Source organism: Vipera berus (genome assembly GCF_964194415.1).
Source record: "Vipera berus genome assembly, chromosome: Z".
NCBI lineage: Eukaryota > Metazoa > Chordata > Lepidosauria > Squamata > Viperidae > Vipera > Vipera berus.
This window is the reverse complement of record NC_138205.1, coordinates 44,476,739-44,503,921: the sequence shown is the minus strand read 5'-3', so window position 1 is coordinate 44,503,921 and position 27,183 is coordinate 44,476,739. Positions and strand designations below refer to the sequence as shown.

The 27,183-nt window shown below is 38.8% G+C and overlaps 1 protein-coding gene across 3 annotated transcripts in view; it reads left to right on the top strand.

Annotated features, from left to right (window-relative positions):
- The window catches only part of MED24 (mediator complex subunit 24), a 94,701-nt gene that overhangs the window by 31,973 nt on the left and 35,545 nt on the right, over window positions 1–27,183 (top strand). For all 3 annotated transcript variants that reach the window (XM_081345143.1, XM_081345142.1, XM_081345141.1), the window contains exons 10-21: window positions 2,048–2,095; window positions 5,243–5,325; window positions 10,137–10,223; window positions 10,940–11,051; window positions 12,554–12,696; window positions 17,820–17,857; window positions 19,191–19,273; window positions 20,486–20,664; window positions 21,509–21,608; window positions 24,642–24,817; window positions 25,636–25,900; window positions 26,762–26,943. In XM_081345143.1, coding sequence (XP_081201269.1) covers window positions 2,048–2,095; window positions 5,243–5,325; window positions 10,137–10,223; window positions 10,940–11,051; window positions 12,554–12,696; window positions 17,820–17,857; window positions 19,191–19,273; window positions 20,486–20,664; window positions 21,509–21,608; window positions 24,642–24,817; window positions 25,636–25,900; window positions 26,762–26,943 — 1,496 coding nt within the window. The remainder of the gene's footprint in view (window positions 1–2,047; window positions 2,096–5,242; window positions 5,326–10,136; window positions 10,224–10,939; window positions 11,052–12,553; window positions 12,697–17,819; window positions 17,858–19,190; window positions 19,274–20,485; window positions 20,665–21,508; window positions 21,609–24,641; window positions 24,818–25,635; window positions 25,901–26,761; window positions 26,944–27,183) is intronic.

Genomic DNA, 27,183 nt, shown 5'->3' with positions numbered 1-27,183 from the left:
TGGTAAACACACCATGACGCTACTAGATTCCCCAAAAGAGACTCAACAAATTGCAACTTAACATTCCTGGCTTGTTTAATAAATCACTACTGCAGCTCAAGGACATCATGTATCCAATTGTCCATGCAGAGATGAATACATTAAGCATGAAAAAGATGAACAGATATACACAGGCACAGCCTGTGGACAAATTGGAATATTATGGCATAAAATAAAGTAAAAGATAGGACTAGTTAACTTGTGAAACTGCATGGAAATCAGATTAAAAACATCAAAGCGTTCCTTTATTATTATTTTTGGATCTTCTCCACAATGTCATTGTTGTGTCTTCAAATGCTTATTTATATTCAGCCAATGTCAGAGCTAAGCAGAGATATTAAATCTGGCTTTTCTACTTCCATCATATCAGAAGAACTTCAGATTTCTTCCAAGAACATAGACATTTCTAATTGCATGGTGTATAATAGAGAGCTCTTGCTGAAACACTCCTGAGGCATTAGTTGAGTTACTTTAATGTCACAAAATGTTCACAAATATTGCCATGTTGCCCAAGCCTTTGGTGAGTGGCTGAAGTTCTCTTTAGATTGTGTGCATTGTTTTCTTTGTTCCTCATCTGGTTTGGTCATTTTCCCATCTTTACTCTTCCTTTGTTGTTGTTGTTGTTGTTGTTGTTGTTGTTGTTTTGTTTTAAATGTTAATTTTTTTAAAAAAAACATCCAGAATTGTTGGGAGTCAGACAGCATATACATTTGATGGGGGAAAAAGGACTTTTTATCAGCAAAACTCCATTAAGGGTTACCAGAGAGAATATATTCGTTTTAACCTTGATCACATAAATCAATTTTATATTTCTTCTTTTTCTTCTAACAGTCTTGATCTTTAATCCCTTCAAATAATCTGCTAAAATTTCAATTATTTTTATTTTTTCTTTGTCCTTATTGAAGGAGTTTTGACAAACCAGTATTGGAAAATCAGTCAGGTTTTGGTCTGTTATTTGTATATCCCTTTTAATTATTAAAATATCAACTGGCTTTTAAAATGTGTGCAGTGTAGTACTTTTTCCCATATCATTTTTGTAACCTTATTTTTTAATCCACTTTCACTTCTTGTCATATACAACTTTCTTTCATGACATCTTTTAAACATAGTCTATCTATAGAGGCAGACAGTATTAAACATAATTTTTGAACTCATTGTTCAAAAATTATCATTCAATATGTTCGATATTAAAATATGTTACTCCCTTCTGTATTAGTAAGTCAAATTTAAATATTCTTATGCTTTAGTTATAATCTTTAATGCCTTCTGATTCCCTATAATGTACAACCTTCAAAGTTCATCCTATTGTGTGTTTTTTTAAGATAGTTCAAAACAAAAGCATTTTCCCAAAGAAAAGATTATTCCAATTAATTCCAAAATCTTATTTCAAATCCATCTGGATCTTTAGTCCATTTATAACTTGCCAAAATCAAAGTTCTAAATCTAATCACCCTTTCACAGTTTATTCCAAAATATTTCTTAAGTCTTTAAATTTGTATTTAAAACTTCTTTGCTTGAATATTGAAGGAAATTCACTCAGTGCTGTAAAATGTATTGACCGAGAGTTTCCTAATTGTTATCAATAGTTAAAAAACAATATCCAAAAGTGATTTGTCCAGAGAGAAATTACGAAATTCCTTATTATATTATTTTTTCTTTTTTTTCTATTTTTCTTTTTCTTTTTATTTTCTATGGTTCCTAATTTTTATTCTTTCTAGTTTGTATTAGTTTTTATCTTTTTCACTTTAAATCTAGTCCAACCCCCTGCTCAGGCAGGAAACCCTATACCATTTCAAACAAATGGTTGCCTGACAAATAGTTGCATAGGAGGAGAATCTTGAAAAATGATCCAAAGTTTATGGGAGGAATGGGAATAGATTTATATGGAAGAAATAGTGTCAAATGGACATGAATATCTTTGTATTAGGAGGACAGAAGAGAAAAGGGATGGGGAGAAAAGACTAGGAACAAAGTTTCCTAAGTGGCTAATTTTATTCTTTTTTTTTAGATACCACAAGTTTTGGTGAAACTGAAAAAGTATTCTCCAGGAGAAAAGGTAAAAATATACCAGAATGACATTTAGGTTTTAATTTTAGTGCTCTGTTTTGTTTCCTATATTTATTTTTTAAAACATGTGAAAACAGAAACAAATTGACCATAGCCTCCCAATTGATAATGAAAATTATTAATTAGGCTAGTGGTGATCATGTAAACTAGAGGTGTCAAACTCAAATTCGCTGAGGGCCACATCAGCATTATGGTTGCCCTTAAAGGGCCAATAACTGGGTTGCTACGACTAGGTGGGCGGGGCTGGGTGGGCGTGACCGGCTCAATGCCGCTCACTGGTTCTGGCTGACTTGGGATGGCTGGGACAGGATGGAACAAGTCACAACAGGCAAGCTCCTTGCCTCCCCAAACTGCTGTCAGCCAAGCACATGTGCGCACGCGCGCGCACACACACACACACACACACACACACACACCATTCCAGAGGAAGAAGAGGGCCTTCTCCTTAAGCCCAGGCATGACTGGCAGTTTGTAAGCTCAGATGTGGATAAAAGTCTCCAAGCTTGGAATGGGGTGTGTGTCTGTGTGCATTGGGGGCACAGCATGCCAAAGGAGACATTCTTCCAGTCCCAGACATTGGCGTTTCCCTGTCTGGTGTCCCTCCCAGCAAAGCAGGAGGCAGAGGACAATGTTGCTGCATGTGGGAAGCACGAAGGAGAAAGTTTTCAGGAAGCAGTTTCCTCCGAGTCCAATTTCTGCCTTGACAGATCACTGGAGAGCAAAAGGGAACAGTACTCCCTGGTCCTGCACAAGGGAGGCTGGCCCTTCTCAAAAGGGAATCCCCATTTCCAATTGAGTGTGGAAAGGATGCTGACTTGTTGGGGCAACCTTTTCTCCCACAGCTCCCCCACCACCCACTCCTTTCCAGAGATCTGTCAAGGCAGAAGTTGGACTTGAAGGAAACTACTTCCTGCAAACTTTCTCCTCCACACTTCCACACGCAGCAGGTGAGGCTGGAAGGGGAGATCCAGAGGTCTCCAGCAGAGGAAGGTGAGACCAGGGCAAGCGCCAAAGTGCAGTCCACCAGAGGAGCCTCACTGTCCCTCTCAGGCCATGTGGAGGACTCCTGGATGGCAGTGCAGGCTGCAGAGGGCAAACACCCAGCCCGGCTCTCAAGCTCCTGGGGCACCGGAACCCTGCAGCCCAGCCCAGTCTGGCTTTCCCGAGGAGGTGCCTGGATGTGCTTATCTCCTCCTTGAGGCTCTGCTCTCCTTGCTCTCCTTGGCCAGGTTGCTCATGGTGGGTGTGGGAGGGCAAAGTGCATGGGTTAGGGGAAGGCCCACTCCCTCTCCATGGGAGGAGACCCGGCTTTGTAACCAAAGCATCCTGAGTGATAGGATGGAAGACCACCAAGAGAGGCAAGGAGGAGGGGGCAAGGGGATGGCCAAAGGGCAGCAAGGCTGCTGATGGCCAAGTGCTAAGGCAGGTCTTCCATCAGACCCTCCCTCCCTCTCATTCCAATCTCACTCCTTCCTTCTCTGCCTCCTTCCTGCTCATTGCTGTCACCTTCCTTCCTCCCTCCCTCTCTTCCTTCCATCCCTGCCTCCTTCCTTCTCATTCCCAACTCCTCCCTCCTCATTTCCATGTCTTCCCTCCCTCCCCCCTCCCTCCCCTCCCTGCTTCTTTTTCCCACCTTCCTATTTCCCTCTCTCCTTCCCTGTCTCCCTTCTTCTCATTCCCATTTCATTTCCATCTCCCTCCCTCCCTCCCTCCCTCCCTCCCTCCCTCCTTCCTTCCTTCCTTCCTTCCTTCCTTTTCTTTTCCCTCCCTCATTCTCATCTCCTTCCTCCCTCCCTCCCTCCCTCCCTCCCTCCCTCCCTCCGCATCCAGAAAGGGATGAGTGGAGGGGGAGAGCTTGGCAGCACTGCCAGTAGCTGTGCAGCTGGTGGCCATGGCTTTCTTACATGGGCTGCAAGGCCATGGAGGCACTGATGGGCACGGCACCGATCTGCAACTTTGTGGCAGCCATATCATCCAGAAGCAGTCAGCCTTAAATCTGGCCAACAGGGCTGCCCTGGAGACAGTGAGGGGTGGCCCCCGATGCCTCGGCCCCACCCCTGGGCATGCACACAGTTGGCCAGCATGTGGGGCCTGGTGGTCCTGGTGACCTTGTCCCACAAGGTGACCATGTTCTGAGTGCTTCCCTTTCACCAGGGACACCAGCCCACATGCGCTCGCCACCTGTGTGTACACCCAAGGGGGAGGGCTGAGGCGGTGGGGGCGGTCTCGCCATTTCCAGGGCGGCTGCGCAGATCTAAGGCTGACCAAGTTACAGCTGGGATGGCCACCACAATGTTGTAGATCAGCACCCGGCTGGGCTAGGGCTGAGGTGGCAGGGACCAGTCCTGTGCTGATTCCAGGTCAGCCCCACGGGCCAGATCTAACCACATTGCAGGCTATATCTGGCCCGCGGACCTTATGTTTGACATGTCTGAAGTAAACTGTGAAAGTGTCCATATCATTGCCTGCTAAGAGTGAAATGCCTATATTGAGGAGCAGTATAGTTTTTATTATTAGTTCGATTATTACAACAAAAAGGAAACTTAATGAGTTTATGACTGACTTGAGATTTGAATCTTTGTGTCCCTTATTAATTTTAGGAGGCGTTATGGTGAACTTTCAAGTAAATTAAAAGAAAATTAAATGCTCACTAAGCTTTTATTTGACTTATTAAGATTCTCCCTTTTGAAATTGGAAATCTTTATAATCTGTTGCTACTTCTGCTTCTCCTCCTCAACACACACACACACACACACAAACACACAAACACAGCCCACCCTTCATAATTAAATTCCATTGAAAGCTGGAAGCAATTAAAGAGTGTCTTTCGCAAAGCAGCAATAACTTTTTTAATCCAAGATAATTGCATAAAATATAGATTACAGTTTACCACATACAGAGGTAGGGGAAGAGAAGCAACCATTTATAAAATTTCACTCTGCACACTACAAACAGAAACAGAAAAACATAAAAAATGCATATTCCAGTTACTCTAAAATATTGAGCAGTATATCTTATTGAAATGCACTTTTGTCAGTTTAAATTTATAACAAATTAGGGGTAGAGTTACCAGTGCTCAATTCCTAGATTTTTAAAGATCTAAGGGAGAAGCTATTGTACTGTTATGCTGTTGCAGGATTTCACAGAAGATGTGAATTGTGCCTTTGAATTTCTACTGAAGCTGACACCACTCCTGGATAAAGCTGATCAACGGTGCAAGTAGGTCCCTTTCATTGTAACATCACACATAGAACATATAGAACTTTCTACTTAGAATTTATGTCTCTATGACTATAAGACTCCAGTGCTACTAGGCATGTCTGATTTGCAAAATATTGGCCATACATTCAACTGGGCTTTAGTTTTTAAGAGTAAGTGAATACCCATTCATTTACTGAGAAAAGAGGTAGCCAGATAGGAAAAAATGCAAAATTAAGATGAGGACAGTATTTAGACATAGTAGTTCAGAGGAGGGCTAATAATGGGGAAAGCAGCCAATATATTTGACATATGGGCTAAATCCTGAAAATTAGCCTGTTAAACAAGGTATTATTGTTACCCGACAAGGTCTGAATAATTGAAAATATGGGTAAGTTTCAGATCAAACTCTGAAGTTAATTAACTACTGATGTATGTTTTCTTACCAATATGTATTCTGTTTATATAGGAAGAGAAGTACCCTATTGTGAGTTGGGTTGTTCCATTCCTCAAATTTTGTAGCCAGTTTGCCGAAGACACGATGTCTGTTAGGCCTTAGTTTCTGTATTACGTGCAAAGAGAGAAAGAAATAGAACACAACTTTATTTATATTTCAATAAAATTAGTTGCATTAATAGTTTAGAGAAGTGTTTGTTTTATTTCATTTACAAAATTTTGTATAATACTTTCCATTTTAAAAAGTCATGAACCATAATTTATTATAAATGTGTGAACCAGGTCACAGGTTGGGTAGCAGTTCAAAGATGTCCATTGAATTCAGTTTTAAGGGACTACTTTTCTGATTCATTGGCTAATGGCAGAATACAGGTAGTCCTTGCTTAGCTGTCACAAATTGGTACTGGCAATTGGATTGCCAATTGGAAAATCAGATGATCATAACAGAGTTATAGCATTACTTCCCATTCTGTTGTTAAGCAGTTGCTGACTGATAGGTGACTGCAACTGATGATTTTACTTCCATGTTCTCCATTAATTCTGCTTGTTCCAAAAGCACACAAATATGATCCTGTGACCATGGGATGCTACAACAGTTGTAAATGCATGCCAGTTGCAAAGTGCCTAAATGGTGATGCGGGACACTCTGACAGTCATAATTGTTAGGATTGGTTGCAAAGCTGTCTTTTGCAACACCATCATAACTTTATATAGTCACTAAACAAGGCAGCCAGTAAGCAAGGACTACTGTATCTAAAGCAAGCAGACAATACAAACGAACCTTGTTTATATAACAGTCGCAGACTGGTATCCAATGACAGCTTTTGAAGTGTATACATTTAGAAGGCAGTAGGAATGATGAAGATTGGACATAGGTTTAGCATTTGGAAAATTGGCCTGACAATTCTAGGTGAAAAGGACATAGAAGTCAGGAAACTGACTGAATTAACTTAGCTGTATCATCATATCTCAGCCTAACTCTGCACAAGGCATTTTGGAAGGTTACTTTGACATTATGTCTGGATAAACCACCTGGAAGGACAGGAAGCAACTGAACATGATAAAGTCAATTTAATCTATTGTTGACTCCTTTTCCACCAAGTGCTGGAAGCTGCTTTTAAAATCCTCTTTGGGTTGTTATTGTTGTTAACGGTGAAAGGTCTAGAAAGAACCAATTTTATATCTGGTCCTTCATATCTGGAAGAGATTAAAATACAAATAAAAATGTAAAGCAACAAACAGAAGAGCACAGCAATATTTACTGCATGAAACCAATATTTTCATAGTTGAAAGGCATGGAAAATAAGATAAGTCTTTTCCTGTTACCAAAAAGCATTAATGGGAAATTTCTGTCCTTGGCTCTTAAAGAAGGCATCTCCGCCACTTCTTTGCAGGTAGTTGGGGCACACTGTGAAAAGTCTCTGTGAGGGCAGATTCATGTAAGAGGAACAGATGAATGAATTCATAACAATAAGAGAGGTTTGCAAAACTATAAAAAAAGATTAAAACAGGAAAGATGCCTGGAACAGCAGGCTATCGACTACTTACTAGAAATGCTGTGAGGATGAACTTTTACAATCTTTACAAAATGCGATGAATTTGATTTTATTGAAGGGAACTGCAAAAAAGGGTAATATAGCTTCAATAACTAAGGGTAGGGGGACAAGATTTGACTTTAACAAGAAATTATTGACCAAAACCATTATTGAATAATAACTATAAGCTCTTTAAAATTATTTTTGAAAATATTTTGCAAAATAATTCGGTAATTTTGGAAAATTATTTAATTCATAACGTATTATCAATATCCTGTTTCTTTTCGTGCTTAGAATAATTGATTTGCCCGAGATGGATAATCTTATGAGATTAAAAAAGAGGTATTTTACTCAATACAGCTTTCTCCTAGTTTTTATATTTTTATATTTGGAGAGATGTTAGGTTATCTTGCCCTGGCAGATTCCTCGTTGTGCAAAGTTTGCCTTTCTTAGTCCAAGGCTATTTCTTGTTGATGTTCTCTGTCTGTTTGGGATATCTCACCCATTGTGAAGGTTGAAGTCTTTGTGACGCGGCTTTGATGTTACATCTGTTGTTTGGGTTTCAGCATTTTCCCAAACCTTGGAAATTTGTAATTATAGACTGAAATAGTTGTATTCAGATAAAGGCCTTTTACGGATGGCTTTTAAAGGTAGTGTACATAATTCCTTAAAAGGGAATGTTTTATGTTATATTCCCAACCCCCTACATTTTGTGATCCCGACACTGAATTGTGATTTGACATGGAACAAGTATGACTAAAATTATTTCAATTGCTAATGAGATAATGGCATAGTAGATATATGTAGAACTATGTGCCTTATTTAACATCTGAAAAGGCAGTATTGTGTTTTATACATTTTAGAAGAATGTAATCTGGAGACAGAATATCAACAGCTGCCTGAGATCAGAGGAGGATCTGCTACTTCTCCAGATGTTCTCTTCTATAAACCTCTTCCCCAATTGCTCTCTAGCGATGTCACTTTGAGATGGTTTTTAGAGTGATATGAAGTTGCTGCAGCATTTACCTGAGCAGGCAAATGCCACAGAAGCAGGCATATACATAGAATGAAGGCTACTGCTAAGCTTGTAAGCCGCCCTGAGTCTTCGGAGAAGGGCGGGATATAAATGCAATTAAAATAAAAAAAAATAAAAAAAAATGCATTTCAATTTGGACTCCCTCAGAGTGATGCTTAGGGTAGTGTACTGTAGCATCAGGCTGTGCTTAATGGTATGAGAGTGGGTATTAAATACAGTCACAGCATGTTAACACGACTATGTCCTCCTAGTTGATATTTTGGAGGGAGGAGCAACTAAGGAGAGGGGGATTTGGCTATTGCCGGTGAGAGGTCTGATCTAAGGGAAACTTGGAGTCCTAACCTATATATCAGACTGAGAGGCTTATGAATATATAGGTAAGGCAGAAATTCACATTCTATAGATATATTAAGGAAGTCAGTCTGCAAAGCATCAAACCTTAACAACCGCTAGGCACTTCTGCATTGCCTATTTGGGCCACAGCAGAAATAAACTATTTTATTGATACTTCACCTAATGCCAACAGATAACTTCATGTAAATGGGAGTGAGCAGATTGGGCAGTCCACCAAGTGGAATCGCTTGCTCAGGAAGGAGTGGATCCACTGCAGAACAATGCTGCCTACTCCCAGGTTTTGTACTTCACCTGGAAAGATTCCAGAATGGATGGTATCAGAAACTTTTGACAGGTTTAGTAGAACCAAGAGGATTGTTCTCCCCTATCCATGACTGCTCTTTAGAAGGCCAGATCCTGAAGCTAAAACTCAAATACTTTAGCCACCTAATGAGAAGGAAGGACTCACTGGAGAAGAGCCTAATGCTGGGAAAGATTGAGGGCAATAGAAGAAGCGGATGACAGAGAATGAGGTGGCTGGATGGAGTCACTGAAGCATTAGGCGTGAGTTTAAATGGACTCCAGAAGATGGTAGAGGACAAGAAGGCCTGGAGGAACATTGTCCATGGGGTCGCGATGGCTCGGACACGACTTCGCAGCTAACAACAACAAATCCATGAATTGCTACAGGTTATCCACAGGAGCAACCAATGCAATTTGTGCCTCATGCCCAAGTCTGAATTCTGACCAGAAGGGACCTAGATAATTCATTTTATAAATAATCTCCCAGCAGAAGGGGAGATTGGAGACAGGATGATAACTGTTGGCATGACTGGGTTGGGAAATGGCCACTTGAGGAGAAGGTGACCCTCAGGTAAAGAAGTGTTCATCATTGTTAGTAGCAAGAAGATAACTGTGACCAGACTGTCACCGTTCAGTCTGGACGGAGGACTAGAACTTCAGTGGAGGTATTAGCCTTATCTGATTAAAAAGACATCTATGCCTTATTCAAATCTTCAGAGGTAAAACTGGATTCTTTATCTGTGAACCTGGTCCTTTAGACTTGGGTGGGCAGCTTATTTTCTGTTAAGAGCTGCATTTCCAAATGAATTACTGATGTTCGCCTAAGGCAAGAGTGAGTGAAGCTAGAACTTGAACATGGGTGGGGCTGTTATTCTCTCAACTCCCAGCATCTTTTTCTCCCTTTTCCTCAAAAGACAGGCTATTGGAAAAAGGATAGTTAAGTCTTACCAACAATCTGGAATGTTTGCAAATGGCTTTTAAATCTTGATTGAAGGTGCAAGTTACCCATTCTTACAACCTTGCTTAAAGCAAGTTGAGCTACTCCCTTAAGAAAATTCATAAGGATGTGCAAAACTGATCGTTACAGCACTTAAGCCAGATGACATTCACCTTTGTCTTTTGCCATATTTCTTCAGAAATTTGTACATCAGTTTCTTCTGTTGTTCTAGCTGTGACTGCACAAACTTCCTCCTCCAAGAATGTAGCAAGCAAGGTCTGCTCTCTGAAGCCAATATGAATAATCTCATAGCAAAAAGGTATGCTTGTTTAAAAAACTTTTCATAAAAAGAGCAAGAGTCAAGTTCAAGTAAAAAGACAACATTGATGGCCATTAGAAATACTTCTCCTTAACCCTCCCTCTAATCCTTTATTAGGTTTCAATCAGGAATTGGAATAGAAGTGGAGAGTAAGTTTGCTGCTGAGTTGCCAGAGCCCAAAGCCATCCTTCAGCCTTTCAGGAATCATATATTTTCCCCCAGTTTCTTAACTCCCAGGGGGAAATATTTTCAACCATTTAAGCTGATGTGAGAAATTTTGCTCATGCATGGCCATAAAAGAATATTAATGTGTTCTCATCTTCTTGACCATGTAATATTAGTGTTTGAAAGTGATCTCTTCTTTTGAATATTTTTCCTTTGGGGAAAAAAATCTTGAAAGCAGATTGCTTTGTTTTAATCCAATAACATTTTCCTTCATGCTTTTGAGACTATGAAGGCATTTATTATGTGAAAGTGCACATCTTAATATACCTTAAAATACCTTTCTGTATAAAATCTCATTCTAAATCTGTCATATTTTTGTGTTTCATTTAATAAAAATGTAGAAACATTATTAAGGACAACCACAACAGTATTAAATTTAGAATAGCATTACTATGGACCAGTAAGTACGTTGAGTTTTACTTATACATTAAAAAGTGTCAAATGCACCATGCTTATAAAACCTTGTATGTCTTTCCTCCTTTCCCAATCAGGGCTGCTGATCGAGAACATGCACCATGTTTAAAATCTGCAGAAAATGCTAACATTCAGCCCAACCCAGGCCTTATCTTGCGAGCAGAGCCCACTGTTACCAATATCTTAAAAGTAGGTCCTGTTGTGGTGCTGATCCTATGCATGCTTTCCATGGATTAAAGTATTTTCAACACAGACATGTTTCAGACTAAACATAGCTAGGGCATGCAATTCTTTGGCTATATTTCAAGACGTTTAACACAATTTTTGTAAGGGTTATTTTTGGATTGTAATGTGGTTTGTTATTGTGGTTAACAGTAGGCCTAATAGCTTAAAAGGAGTCTGAACCAGTTTTCCAACTAAAGAAATTATTTCGGCTATCCTGGCACACAAGTTTTTTGTGTAAAAGGATTATATTGATGTTTCGCATATATAACTGCAAAGTGATTATGATTTTACAAGGTTAGATAGTTTATAAAATTATATAAATTTATATTAAAAATTTGTTTCAATTAATGTGAGGAATCTCTTTGCTCAGTTCATGCTTTCCCCCCAAAAAAACCTGATAGTTAAGGGTTCCTTTTGGTTGTGCATTAATTGTAAAGTTAGCTCTAAATACACAAACATTTTAGCAATTTCTGGGAATAAAGCAATAGATTTAACTTCATTTTATCCATTCAACACACATGCTAAATCCTAGTTGACACAAATCACCTGAAGATTATAAGACAAATTGAAACTGTAGTTTATAATTCTGGTTAGTCGGTTTACAATAATACCAAGTTAGGATTGGTACTTCTTAGAAAAGCCATAGCAGCTTGGTTCTCCCATAGGATTAAACTAAAATTATAGCACATTATGGCTCAACACTGAGTAGTTCAGAGAAACATAGTTCAAATTTCTGAATGTGATGATATAAATGAAGGTATAATCAAATTCTGTTCTGTTCCTACTTTAACAATTCTGTCTAGCCAGCATATATCATTTAATATCTCTTCACTTAATTCAGAAGTAAGTATAGGAACTGTTTGTGATAAAATACAGGATTAAACTATATAAAGTACAGACTTAAATGTCCTTTTAGCCAAATGCCTCAAATTTGGCTGCCAAATTTAAATATAAGGGAGAAAAGGTAAAAGGTAAAGGTTCCCCCGCACATGCGTGCTAGTCGTTTCCAACTCTAGGGGCCGGTGCTCATCTCCGTTTCAAAGCCGAAGAGCCGGCGCTTGACCGAGGACGTCTCCGTGGTCATGTGGCTGGCATAACTAGACGCCAAAGGCGCATGGAACGCTGTTACCTTCCCACCGTAGTGGTCCCTATTTTTCTACTTGCATTTTTACGTGCTTTCGAACTGCTAGGTTGGCAGAAGCTGGGACAAGTAAATTCAAATCATTGCAAGTGTAGGCAGAGATAAGGTAAAATTGGTTCCCAGACTTAACAATATCAGATTACAATATTTTAAGGAAGAAAGGGAGTCTGGGCTGGATACCAACTTCCAGTGCTTGCTTCCTGTGTGGTTACATATCTAGGTTCATTTTATTAAAGATTTAGAAGCTGATTTTTTTCTTTTAGTCAAATCTCTATGTTTTGTGCATCTAGATCCACCATCCTTATTTTATTTCTTTTTACAACAGACGATGGATTCAGATCACTCAAAATCTCCAGAAGGACTACTGGGGGTCTTGGGCCATATGCTTTCAGGAAAGAGCTTGGACCTACTATTGGCAGCTGCAGCAGCTACAGGAAAGCTGAAATCCTTTGCTCGGAAATTCATCAAGTGAGTGTATATGATTAGTTACTGAAAGTCAGGGTTGTACATTATTTCCCTATCCTTTGATAAACTAAAGAGTGTGGTGTAATACCATCATTTGGTGATGCTCTTTGCTCCTGGCTATGGAGTTGTTTATGGAAATTGCAATGCGACAACTTCATTTTGCTTGAGTAAATTGATACAGGGAGCAGATGGCAATCTTTTTGTGAGTCAGGATTACACTTTCAAAAATTATTTGTGAGAGCAACTAAGAGCCATAGTGGTAAAATAGCAGCATTACTGAACGGGAAGGGGACAGAATTTTCTGTTTACTCCTCCTGCCCCCTTTTTAATGAGGATTTTAACTAAAATTGTCTTAATTTTTAGAAAGTTAGGATTGTATTTTACCTAAGGATTCCCCCCTCCCCCCACAAATCATAGAGTTAAAAGACCCATTGTTATTCAGTGGTACAGAAAGTTGGGAACTGCAAAAATGGGGCTGCTCCTTGCTTATTCCTGCCTTAGAGCCCTAATGTAAAGGCTATGCAGTTGTGAGCAAAAGAACTATAGACTATGTGTCATTCTTGTAGATTACCTGCGACCTACAGTGTGATCAGAATTTTATCTAAGTCCTATAAATAAATAAAAGATGTTCTAGTTAAATAAACAACAGCTAGAACAAGTTATTGTGTTCTGATCTTTATTGAATATATTCAAGCCAACATTAACTGTAAAGCCTTAAATAATCAGTTCTCATAAGCGAGTAAGTTGAATTAGATTTCCAAGCAGTGAGATGACAATCAGATCTAAACTTGAGGGTTCCTCCTGTATATAAAAAAACATCATCATCATCAGAGTCTTTTTTATAGGTTACGTTTATGGAAGTCTGCAATACCCTGTATGGAAGAGATCTCTGTAGATCTTTGGAAAAAGGTTTTCAGTGCTCAGGAAAATGGATAGAGTTTTAGAACTGTTGTTAGAGTCTTTGGCCTTCATCATCATACAAATAAAGAAAATGCCTCATTGTTATTATTTCTATGAATGGTCATACCATACTATGAAAGTTACCCCAAGAACAAAGTGTACATACAGTACTATGGGAGACTGAGAGCAGCTCAGTTGTTCACCAGAGGGCAGGACAAGAAACAATGGTTGGAAACTGATCAAAGAGAGAAGCAACCTGGAATTAAGGAGAAACTTCCTGACAATGAGGACAATTAACCAGTGGAACAGCTTGCCCCCAGAAATCATGGGCGCTCCATCACTGGAGATTTTTAAAAAGAGGCTAGCTAGACAGTCACTTGTCTGAGATGGTGTAGGTTCTCCTGCTTGAGCAAGGCTGGACTAGAAGACCTCCAAGGTCCCTTCCAGCTCTATTTTATTTAAGTCCAGGGTAATAACAAAGCTTCTGCAGTCCTTTCTTGAATTCACAATAAGGAAAATACTGAATTAAGAGTGATGTACGTATATAGGAAGGTACCAAAAAGCCAATTAGATGTAGTGGTCGAGGCACAAGGCTACAAACTAGGAAGACCATGAGTTTTAATTCCACCTTAGACAAAGCCAGCTGGGTAACCTTGGGCTAGTCACTTTCTCTCAGCTCTGGAAAGGAGACATTGATAATCAACTTCTGAAAAATCTTACTGAGAATCAGACATAACTGAACAGAAGAAAACAAAAAACAAAAAGGGAAACACTATTCTCCAGAAAGAACATTGCTGCCTGCCTTAAGTTTGCTAAAGACCATCTGGCTGATGATAGAGGAGTTGAACTTTTGGATAGTAATAAAAAATGTTAAGTTGGGAGAAACAAAGATGCTGCAATGAACCCCATCTCAGCTGTAAAGGATGGGAATATGGTTTGGGGCTGCTTTATACAGCCTTGGGGTGAATTGAAGGAATAATAGATTCTAGATCGAATCAGCAAATTCTGTCAGGGTATCCAATTCATCTGTGAGCTGAAGCTTTAATAAATATTTATTTGTTTATTTATTGATGGGATTTATATCCCGCCCTATCTCCCGAAGGACTCAGGGTGGCTAACAACAAAACATATAATAAGTACAGAAATTAAGATAAAAATAAAATTAAAATCATCTGTGCAATAAATTAAAATTAAAAACTAAAAATAAATTAAAAATTGTAAATATAATTAATTAAAATGCCTGTCAGTCCAGGTCAGCCTGGTGGAATAGGAGTGTTCTGAGGCCGCGGCGAAAGGGTTGGAGATTTTGGGCCATCCGTAGCTCAGGGGGGAGCTGATTCCATAGGGCTGGCGCTCCCACAGAGAAGGCCCTCCCCCTGGGGGTTGCAATATAGGTCATGTAGCCCACAAAAGGAAATCTACAACCAAATGGCTGAAGCAGAAGCAGTTTAATATTTTGGAATGGCTGAATCTAAGCTCTGAATAATAAAAAAAAATAATAATAAATAACAAATCTAAAATTCCATATGACTTCCAAGAAGTCAGTGAATGTTGGCTTAATATATTACATAAAGACATGACATTCTTTTATGTGTCATCTGTTTAACCAAGTCTTTTTATCTACTAATAGGTCATAGATGAAGCTCAGATAACATTGTAGGTCATACTGTTCCAGGTTTACAGAAGCTTGGAAAAGATTCACAAACATTCTCTTACCATGTGAATAATACAGAAGGCACTAAATAAATGCAGAGTTTATTTGTTTCTCCCATTTTTTCTAAAGAACTCTGCCCTGTATTTTTTGCCATTATGCTGGAAACTAGGCTCGCAGCATTTATCAGAGCAGTTTAAGAGCAAATTATAGTCAGCTGATAATTCCAGTTTTTCATTCGTGGCACAAGCAACAAAAACAGTTAAGTTGGATAATTTAACACAGTTCAGAAGCTGTGAGGAGAATAGTCGGGGGGGGGGGTCCTTGATACTTTCTGAGCTTGGTTGTTTTCTTGCAGATGTTTCATCACCTAACTAGGTAACATCATCAGTGCTAATTGGGAATGGAGCTTGCTCTCATTTTATATACAAGTGATTTGCCCTGGTCGTTGTTGGTGGGAGTGATCTCTGTATAGAAACAATTTGTACAAAGAGACTAGTAATGATAGATTGGTAGATCACTCCTACCAACACTGACAGAGCAAACCACTAGAATATAAATTGAGAAAAAACTTCATTTCTTCCTAGCACTGATGATGTTACCTAGTTACATCTGCAAGAAAACAACCAACCTCAGAGAGCACCAAGGACTCCAAAATTCAACCTGAATTTCTCTTCTATGGGAGAGACTAATTGGTGGTCAAAGTTCACAGGGTCTGTTAAGGTAGTTGGCCTGAAGTAGGAATAGTTTCTAAGCCAGGAGTGTCCTTAATTTCCAGAGTAAGGAACATTTGCTGGGAACAACACTCAAAACAACCCCCGGAATTATTAAAAATGTGATTTCTATTTATTTAAAAGTATTAATATTTAGTCAATGAAATGCAATTGATAATTTATTATCTGAATTTGTTATACTTTTCTTCTCTGATTAGTAATTATAATTTAATGGCAATTGTTGGAAGGATTCTGGGAGTTTTCTGTATTGTAATGTTTCTAATCAATTTAAGAATGGGAGGATTTGTACATCAACAACAAGGCCATAGTGAATTCAGATATTGTCTCAATGCCTAGTAATCTTTTAATAGAGTTATGTAAATGAAGATTCAATCATCCAGGCCAAAAGCATCTAAAAAAAAGGCTAAATCATAGTAACTAGTAGTAACTGTTGTGATTTAGCCTTTTTACATCCCTTAGTAGAGATTTTTGCCCAGTAAGCAGCAGACCTCCTGTCTAGCACACTTGTGCTATTTGGCTGTAATCAAATAACTGCAACAACAGTCAACTCTTGAGTAACATTTATTACCATATTATTTGCTGCCTTTTTGCCTTAGAGATGCCTTTTTAAAAAAAATGTATTGGTGAATTATAACTACCAGATAATATGATAAAGTACAACCAAAAGGTATAATGCTAATAAAATCAGAAAAGAATACATTGATACTATATTCAATTTAATATAATCAGAAAAGAATAGAATAGAATAAAAACTTTGTTGTCACTTTAAATGTACGCTAACCAGCATATATTAAAATGAAATTTGGTTGCATTCAGCTCTCAAAAAAATACCATTTTGCATATACTCACATACACACATATTTGTCACAGAAAAACATCGCAGTTTAGTTTGAATGTATACATATACATGGCGGGGAAAAAAGAATCCTGAAAATTTACAAGATGGATGGCATAAGGAAGAGATCTGTTACAGAATCTAATAATTCTGCTATAAATACTTCGAAACCTTCTCCCAAAGGGGAGCAACAGAAACAAACTGTGAAGTCCATGTGTGGAGTCTCTAACAATGCTCTGATCTTTAAACACATAGCACTTACAAGTAGTATCCCAAATAATGGGAAGCAGGCTTTCTATAATCTCTTCAGCTGTCCTTATCACTCTGTATGGAGTAGAATACGAAAGAATTCGTAAGAAAAGTACCTCAATCAAATTTATTTATTTATTTGTTTCATAGGACATGTATTCTGCTGTCCTGCCTCAGAGCAGTTTAAGAGCTAATCATAGTCAGCTAATCTGTTTTCTCTTCCCTTCATTTTAGAAATAAGTATTCTTTATGGCAGCTCTATACATTACATATCCTATGTAGGGCACATTAAAGGTCTGTGGAGTTACTGGATTGTTCATCTACAGTATTGGTAAAGGCTGGTTTCAGGAAGAGGCCAAGGAGTGATCTTCTAATGAAGGGCTTTTTCACAAGCCAGGACTTTCCCAACTTTAGAAAAGAAAAATCCAGAGGTCCTGCTCTATTATGACATTGCAGCTTACTAGAGAATGGAGCAGGGTTGGGAAGATTTTACCTGAATATAATTGCTACAGAGTAGAGGATTAATACGGCAAAATAATGTCTATAATAATGGCCTACCAAAATCTGAAGGTACAAAATTCCTGTATTCTGGCTTTCTTTTTGCATCATTTGGAAGATGGGAATAATTATGATCTACCTGCTTTTTTTAAAATGGTTTTGCACCGGTTTTTAAAATGGTTTTGCACCGATTTTTAACATGTTAAATGACAGTTAAAGTGATTTTTTAAAATATGTTTTCGTTCTTTACACATTTCAGGCTCAATGAATTTACCAAACATATCAGTGGAGAAAGCTGTAAGTCCCTGTTTCCTTTTGTCTTTTTTTTCTCCTGCCATCAAATGTCTGCATAGCCAACCCTGGAAGTACAGAGTTTCATGGGTTAACCGTAAAAAGCTGGCAGGGAAGGGGGCCTGGGTCAAGGAAGAGTTGAAAGTGATCATAGTGCCTGGCAGCGTAGGCTGGCCCAGCTCAACATTCCTGATGCAACAAGGGGGACATTCAAGTTATGACTGGGGTCTCTTTGTCTTCTTGGCTACCACGTGCCCTTGTCTTTCCTCCAATCCCAAGAATAGTGACTTTGTGCGCTTTGGGTGGGGTGCTCAACTCTGAAGAAAAAGGGTTAACATGCAGCTGTGTGTCTGCTTCCTTCCCTCCTCCTTTGCACCCCCTCCCCTTGCATCTTAGGCTTTGTGTACCCATGTGGTTCAAGTCCTTTGGATGGAGTGATGTTTGAATGCCACTCAGTCCAAGATAAGGAGTCTGAATATGTTTGCATGTGATTACACACGCAAGAGCTCTCTGACCTTCCACTGGACAAATCAGGAAGGAGTTTGCAGTTGTTTGAAAGAGTTGTTTTGTTTTCATTTGTGCAAATAGTGCAGCTTTCCTAAATTAGATTTATCCTCAAGATAAATTGGATTTCAAATCCTATAATCCTCCAGCCAGGGATTATGGAAGTGGAAATCCAACACAGTTTGGGGAAGGCTGTTTTAGAAGCTGTATGTGTTTTAATCATAAATCATTCCAGAGGGGGTTGATAAAATTTCAGAACCCAGAAAAATGGAACTGAGCAGGCTTTCCAACAGTCTTTTAATAGCATCTTTTGTTCTCTCCTTTGTCACTTAGCATAACAATTTAATTTAAAACTTGTTTTGTGATTACCTCTATACACAAATTAGAGCAAAAGGTACCAACTCTTTTTATTATTTATATATCTCATTAAAAAAATTGAAATTTGGGGGAAGGGATGGATGGAAGTGTTTAACTGTTTGTTTCCCAAAATGTTTGGTGCCCTGTGCTTCAGAATCCTTTTTCCTTTGGTAGAATTAGATACAAAATGTCAATGTTTTGTTATAAATGAATAAACAAATGAAGTTGTATGCAGAGTATTAACCGTGGTGACTAAAAGTTTTGAAAATCAAATTTCCATTTATCTGAAGCACCATCGTTGATGAGATTTGATTTATTTTAAAAAAATAAAAATGAATGAGTTGGCATATTCCATTAATGGTACTATTTAGTGTGATGGTAGCTACAAAGTATTTCTAGCCCATCATTCAACAACATTTTGATTTACATATGATAATTGCTCTGATTTTTGTCTCTTTCTGCTCCATCTGAAATCTAGCTAAGGGAGCCTCAGTCCGAGCACTTCTCTTTGACATTTCATTCCTTATGCTGTGCCATGTTGCCCAGACCTATGGCTCTGAGGTAGGAACATTCTGGCTTTTGTATTATATCACATAAAGAAAATATTGAGAACAAGGTCATGCTCAGACATTTATTCCTGAATGTGTACTGTACAGAATACCTTTTATTTGCCATTCTTCCCTACACTTTTCATTTTAGTATTATATATGCTGGCTGGGATTTTGTGGTTTATATTCTCAAAACATCTGGACAGTGCCAGATTGGGGAAGGCTAACATATAACATTTTTTTAAAAGAAGGATAATTAGAGCACAGTGTTGATGCCTATAGAAAAACTTATCCGAACATTTCTAAAATTCTACCAATCTACAGTCACCCTTAAATTGAAGAAGACTTGGGACAGTAGTGAATTTTCTCCAAAGGGGCCAGGTCATAAAAATTATTCCAAAAGATAAATATAAAATTGTTTAGGAAATTATAAAGAACCACCTTGAGCACCTTGGATACAATAAGTATTCATAATTCTGTCATTGGGTTAAAATGGGGTTCATTGAGTTAATGAACATTTTAAAGAGGACATTTTTACAAACTGTTGAGGTCCCTCACACAAATGAGCTGTTGGGGTAGAGAATTAGAAGATAACTTGATTTAAAACTGCAAAATGAAGCATTACCTAGAAGTTTCACCTTCATGTGTTTGTACTGCAAAATGGTGTAATGAAAGTATTCTAGTAACAGAGGATTGGGGAACGAAATTATCTTTGGGATTCTATTCTTGTCCATAAAATTGCAAAGGAGATAATAATAAAGCAAAAATTACAATGGTCATTTCATCAAGCATTTCATGTATTTCATTTAGTAAAATTAAACATTTCTTGTTTGCTGTTAGTGAATAACATCTCCAAATAGACTGCTGAAGGAAATGTGTTATGTATACTAATAAAAGCAATTGTAAATCTAAAAGCCATTAAAGAGAAATAGAGTCCGCAGCAATAAAATGTTAAGACATACAGATAGTTTAATTACTCCATGTATTTAACTCTAAATTGCTCCCACAAATTATGTTAATTTGGGGAATTAGCCTCTTCCTTTCATTTCTGGAGTGAAATATTTTTTCTTTCTGTGAGCTATTTGTACAATGCAGTAAGTAGCAGCATACTGTGAAAGTATTTCCAGAATTATCATATGGTGGTCCAGCTACTCACTAGAGGGCGCTATTGTCCTTAGTTAAGAATTTCATGCTATATTATTATTGCTTGGTTGGCTGCTTTCAGGTGATCCTGTCAGAAGCTAGCCCTCCAGGAGAAGTGCCTTTTTTTGAGACCTGGATGCAGACCTGCATGCCAGAAGAAGGGAAAATTCTCAACCCTGACCACCCTTGCTTCCGACCTGATTCCACCAAAGTGGAATCGCTGGTTGCTTTGCTGAATAATTCTTCTGAAATGAAGTTGGTGTAAGTATTATTGAGGAGCCCCTAGTCCAGGGGTAGGCAACCTCGGCTCTTTTATGACTCATGGACTTCAACTCCCAGAATTCCTGAGTCAGCTGACTCAGGAATTCTGGGAGTTGAAGTCCATGAGTCATAAAAGAGCCGAGGTTGCCTACCCTTGCCCTAGTCTTTGAAAAAACAGGTTGAAAATTAAATAACGTAAAAGAAAATAAAAGACAGGCCTTTTACTGAAGGGCTATTTTTTGTGTTCCCTTTGTGCCATAGATCGTAAATTCCTAAACTGAAATTTCTTGAAGCAAAATTGTAGTCCTTAAGGTAGAAAGCATGACAGGCTGCATTAATAGGAGTTAAGCATTGTGCCCAAAAATATCTGAAAGTCTTCAACTATATATAGAAACAATTTGTGTAAAAAGACTAGCATGGATTTTCCTGTGATACTTAGAAACTTTATTCAATTTTCAGAATTCATTAAGCGTTACTAATATAGTGTTTGTAATAATTAGCTAGAAAATGGTTTTATTTTTTATTTATTTTTATTTATTTTAATCCCATTTATATCCCGCCCTTCTCCGAAGACTCAGGGCGGCTTACACTCTAAGCACAAATCAATGTGCTTAGTAATAGCAAGTTGAAGATATTGAACTTGGAATCCAGTTTAGCTGTTTGTTGCCAACAAACATGTAATCGTTGTAGCTTGATCTCTGTCATCAAGCCACTTTATTATTTTTCCTTTAAGAATTCTTAGATAATTCTTAGATAATTTGGGGAAGTGGGTAGCTGGATAAGTTTAGGTTCTTATATTCATTTTGCTTTTTTTGCCTCCTTCTATATCCCTACTACTGAGAAGGCAGATGAAATGGCAAGAAGCATGTCTAAGCATCTCTGCTGCCATCTTGGAGATCCTGAATGCCTGGGAGAATGGGGTTCTCACCTTTGAATCCGTCCAGGTATCTGTCTTGCCCAAAGATTGCACCAACACACATTTATGACACTCTAGGGACGCAGTGGCTCAGTGGGTTAGGACGCTGAGCTTGTCGATCAGAAGGTCGGCAGTTTGGCGGGTCAAATCCCGAGTGCCGCGTAACAGAGTGAGCGCCTGTTACTTGTCCCAGCTTCTGCCAACCTAGCAGTTTGAAAGCACGTAAAAATGCAAGTAGAAAAATAGGGACCGCTACGGTGGGAAGGTAACAGCGTTTCGTGCGCCTTTGGCATCTAGTCATGCCGGCCACATGACCACGGAGACGTCCTCGGACAAACGTTGGCTCTTTGGCTTTGAAACAGAGATGAGCGCCGGCCCCTAGAGTTGGAAACGACTAGCACGCATGTGCGGGGGAACCTTTACCTTTAGAGCCTTTAAAAGCTAGAAACATTTGAAGGGAAACTCTGAATCAAAGATTGATTCAAAAACACTGAATCAATCTAGAATTGTGCTGTTTTTTGGGGGGAAAAGCATTGATGTAGCATGGAAAATTTGTGTAGATTAGTATTATGCTCCATATGCTTGCTTCCTGGGTAATGTGGATAGTCTTAAACATATATAAGGAGAACATTTTCAAATGTGGATTCTCTTGTTGAGAGTCTGAAATGATACAGCCCAACAATAGAGGTAGTCCTTGACTTACGACTGTAATGAAGCCTGCCTATTATGATCACAAGTCACGACAGCTATAAACTGTTCACCACATGACCAACTCTGTTTTTATAACCTTTTTTGCAGTGATTGTTAAGTGAACACCATGGTCATTGTTCGTTGTAGGCCAAAGTAATGCTGGTTTTCTGCAAAAATGTTATAAAACATGGTCATGTGATTGCAGGACATTGCAAATGTCATAAATACAGGCTAGTTGTTAACATATAGTCATATGACCACAGGGAGCATGTGCATCCATCAGAACTTTGGAACTGTGATATTGCATAATCCTTCTGATTTTTGGTATGTTGATACATTCTTTTTGTATGCTAAGTAGAGGAAAATGTAAAGTTCAAGAAAGCATATTTAGGGACTTCTGGGGGAGGCATGAAGAACTAAGCAAATTTTCAGGAGAGAAGACAATTGTAGCAAAGATTAAAGAATTGGTGTCTAGGCTGTGAGACAAAGGGATCAAGCTGTCATGCTCACAACCACAGTGGAACCTTTAAAAGGTTACTGGGTTTGCTAACTTCATTTTCTAATCACTTTTGCAAATTGCCTTTTTAACTGTCTAATGCTATTAGGGATCTTTGGAATGACAAATTTGAAAAGCCCCTACTGAGTTTGCCTTCATTCCTGAACAAAAGAAAAAAATAAGTTTAAGAATTTAAAGAATTGGGAAATGTGGGTAGGTAATACTTATCTTATGACCATAGTTAAGCCTGGAATTGCCATGGGCGTAGGTTGTGACAGTTGTAAAGCAGGCCATCATGTGACCTGACTTGACGTTATGACTGCATCTTCGCTTTCCTAGATGCAATCATTAAGTGGATGTAGGGAAAGAACTATGAACTTTGTGATCCAAGCTTTTGTCCAGCACAGCACAGCAGTTCTCCTGCCTGCCTGCTGAAGAAATTACCCCACATGTGGGCGGAATCTCTCTGGCAAGCAATGTTTCTTGCTTTCAAGGAGACTGGCTGAAAAAGGTTTCTCAGAAGGAACTTCTTAGCCAACAAACTTCTAAGCAATTGCTTAGTCAACAAAAATGCTGCTTTGAAGAGACTGTGCCTGGTGCAGGGTGAAATCTTTCCAAAAGCAGCTTTTTTTAGTTTCGGGGAAGCTGACTAAAAAAGGTCCACCCTGAGATCCAAGGTTGGATTTCAAGATGGACCACTTTCAGCCAGGAACCAACTAGGTTGACTTTTTGGAAAAGTCAACAGGGAAAATTGCAGATGGTGATCAGATGATCTCAGGACACTTGGCAACCTGTTGTAAATGGGTTTGCTTAGATTGAAATCACATGACCACTGAGGTATTGCAGCGGCCATAGGTTCTGTGCTGGTTGCAAGTCCTAACAAAGATTTGAGACTTTTTGACTTTAGAAATTGAGCACTAGAGAGCACTAAAGACTAGGCAGAAGAGAAAAAAGGGGGGAAAGTATAAACTTGCCTCTGGTTTTTGGTTATCATAGGGATTTCAGCCCCTTCATGGATTACTGCCTTGTCGTGGCAAAGGGCTTGCGTAATTCAATGAAGCTATGAGCTATGCCGTGCAGGGCCACCCAAAACGGACAGGTCATAGCAGAGAGTTCTGACAAAATGTGATCCACTGGAGAAGGAAATGGCAACCCACTCCAGTATCTTTGCCACTTTTTGCTGACACCAAGATTGAAAAGTTGATGATTTATGGTTTTGCATATAGATAAGGTTATGGGGGGAAAAGATACAAGATACGTTTGTAATTTTTAGGAGTTGAAGAGTTATTACGTTTGTTTATACTTGTGATGAAAATTGGAAGTCATTCATTTATGTTTTTTTTCTTTATTGCAATTTTTTCTTTATATGCTTTCTGTTTCTCTTCTCTGTGAATGTAGTTTGTGTTTTCTTTTACTATTGTAATTAAAAGCTTCAGTAAAAATATGTATATATGTAGGTAAATAAGCATGTTCATCTGAATGTGCTTATCATTCCCTTGCTACTACAGTAAACAAAAAATAATATTTTGAACATCTCCGTATAAGATGTGAAAAAAGGTCTTGTGTGCACACCCTTGTTCCTGATCACTTTAATCTGATATTAATTATAGGTCTATAATGCTACCACATTTCTAACAAAATAACTCTGGAAACCAGAAGCCAAAGTCTTCCTTTTTTCACTCCATCCAAATTTATTTTATTTATTTATTCAGTGTATTTGGCTGCCTGTCTCACATACATGAGTCTACAAGAAAGAATACCGCTGAAAAGTCTGTCCCAGTTTAAGTCTTTTTCTCTCTGTTCCATAGCAAGAACAATTTCTCTCTGTATTAGAATTCTCAGTTATGTTCCTGACCCCTTTCTCTCCCATCCCAGAAAATCACAGATAATATCAAGGGAAAGGTGTGTAGCATGGCAGTATGTGCTGTGGCTTGGCTTGTGGCTCATGTCCGAATGCTGGGCTTAGATGAACGAGAGAAGTCACTGCAGATGATTCGACAACTGGGGAACCCTCTATATGGCGAGAACACCCTGCAATTCTACAGTGAAAGGTAAACAGCAGATCTTGGTCTTTTCAAGAGGGAAACATTGTACAGTGCATTTAATCAGCCTTTTCCCACATTGTTTTGGAGAATGTTGTTGTTAGTTGCGAAGTCGTGTCTGACCCATCACGACCCCACGGACAACGTTCCTCCAGGAGGTCCTTTTGGTACTGTCCATAGGGTTTTCATGGCAAAGATACTGGAGTGGGTTGCCGTTTCCTCCTCCAGTGGATCACATTTGGTCAGAACTCTCTGCTATGACCTTTCCGTCTTGGGTGGCCCTGCACGGCATAGCTCATAGCTTCACTGAATTACACAAGCCCCTTCGCCACAACAAGGCAGTAATCCATGAAGGGGGTTTTGGAGACTAGTCCTCCTGATTCCCAGCCAGCATGGCCTAGGACTAAGAATTATAGGCACTCTATTCAAATTTATTTGGAAACTGCTCTGTGGGGAAGAATGCTTTAAAATATAGGGTGAAGGCTGCAAGATTTTGTTTACTCTTTTACTTTGTACCAATCTGCATCTTCCCCTTACTGGCATATTTGTCCTTTCAGTGTAATAAGGTATTTTATATAGCACTGAATTCTGAATGTTAAATTTTAGTCCATTATTTATACATTGTCCTGCTTAAAGTAAGAAAACTGTAGTCTGTAGAAAGAATTAAGCAAGGGCACTGTTTGGATATTCCATTCCCGCAGCTGCATCTGATAGTGATTGTCCCAATTCTGGGCTATAGTGTTTAAAAAGTTTTTTTTCCTACTTCCTTTTGGAAAGGATTATTTTAGAACATTAATAACTGAATATTTATCCTCTTCCCTATCCAGAGTGGTGATCATGAGTTCCATCCTTGAGCACATGTGTGCTGATGTTGTTCAGCAGACAGCTGCACAGATTAAATTCCCAGCTACAGGAGTTGACACAATGCCCTATTGGAATCTTCTTCCTGCCAAGAAACCTATAAAAGAAGTGCTGATGAGTGTCTTCTCCAAGGTCCTGGAGAAAGGCTGGGTAGACAGCCATTCTATTCATATCTTTGATACACTATTACACATGGGTGGTGTCTATTGGTTCTGCAACAATCTTGTCAAGGTATGGAAAACATGAGAAATATAAGCAACATATAAAAGGTAAAGGTTGCCCCGTACATGCGTGCTAGTTGTTTCCGACTCTAGGGGCCGGTGCTCATCTCCGTTTCAAAGCCGAAGAACCAGCATTTGTCCGAGGACGTCTCCGTGGTCATGTGGCCGGAATGACTAGATGCCAAAGGCGCACAGAGCGCTGTTACCTTCCCACCGTAGTGGTCCCTATTTTACTACTTGCATTTTTACGTGCTTTCGAACTGCTAGGTGGGCAGAAGCTGGGACGAGTAACAGGTGCTCACTCTGTTACACGGCACTCGGGATTCGACCCGCCAAACTGCCGACCTTCTGATCGACAAGAAGCAACATACAGAAGTAGTTATTTTTGTTCAAAAGAGGCATGCCTCAAGCTTATTGCATTGCATGAGCAAGAGAAAAAGCTACATGAATTTAAACTTTTATTCCATTATAAATACAGCTTGCATTTAATACATAGCAGTCATGGGAATAGCTTATTAGTTCTTGCAGTAAACTTACCACAAATCTGTGTTCTCCAATGCCCACCTGTGACATTTGTTTTTTTTTAAAAGCAAATTAAGAGAAGCCTGATACATATGAGTTTTTTCTGAGGTTTTTAATTGGCATTATAGTAACTGAATACTGGACAACAGGTCTTTGGTCTGATCACCACCGTTCTTATGTATGGATCTTAGTATATTGAATGCATGAACTGTGTAAACTAGATTAGGATATTCAGATGGTAGAGGGTGAAAACCTACACTGATTACTATAATTCAGAGGAAAATAAGCACAAAGTTTAGTCCTTTTCCTCCTTTGCATTATTTTTGCTGCCTCTCTTCTTTTTTTTCAGGAACTCCTGAAAGAGACACGGAAAGAGCATGCAATGAGAGCTGTAGAATTGCTCTATTCTATTTTTTGTTTAGACATGCAGCAGCTTACCCTCACCCTCTTGGGACATATCTTGCCCAGTTTGCTTACAGACTCTTCCAAATGGCATATGCTAATGGATCCACCAGGCAAGGCCCTTGCCAAGTAAGAGACAGATCTCAATGAACTGTACCAAAAACTAGATAGCTGCAAGCTGAAACTTAATGCACAGGGGCTTTGTGATTGTTTTGTTATTTTGGAAATGGAACAAGTATATTGTGTTATTTCCTCCTGGAAATTCTGCACAGTCAGGGTTTTTTATGTTGCAATTACAAATGAGTACATTCTGTTGAGTGTAAAGGAATATGAAATACCGTATTTTCTGGCATATAAGACTACTTTTTA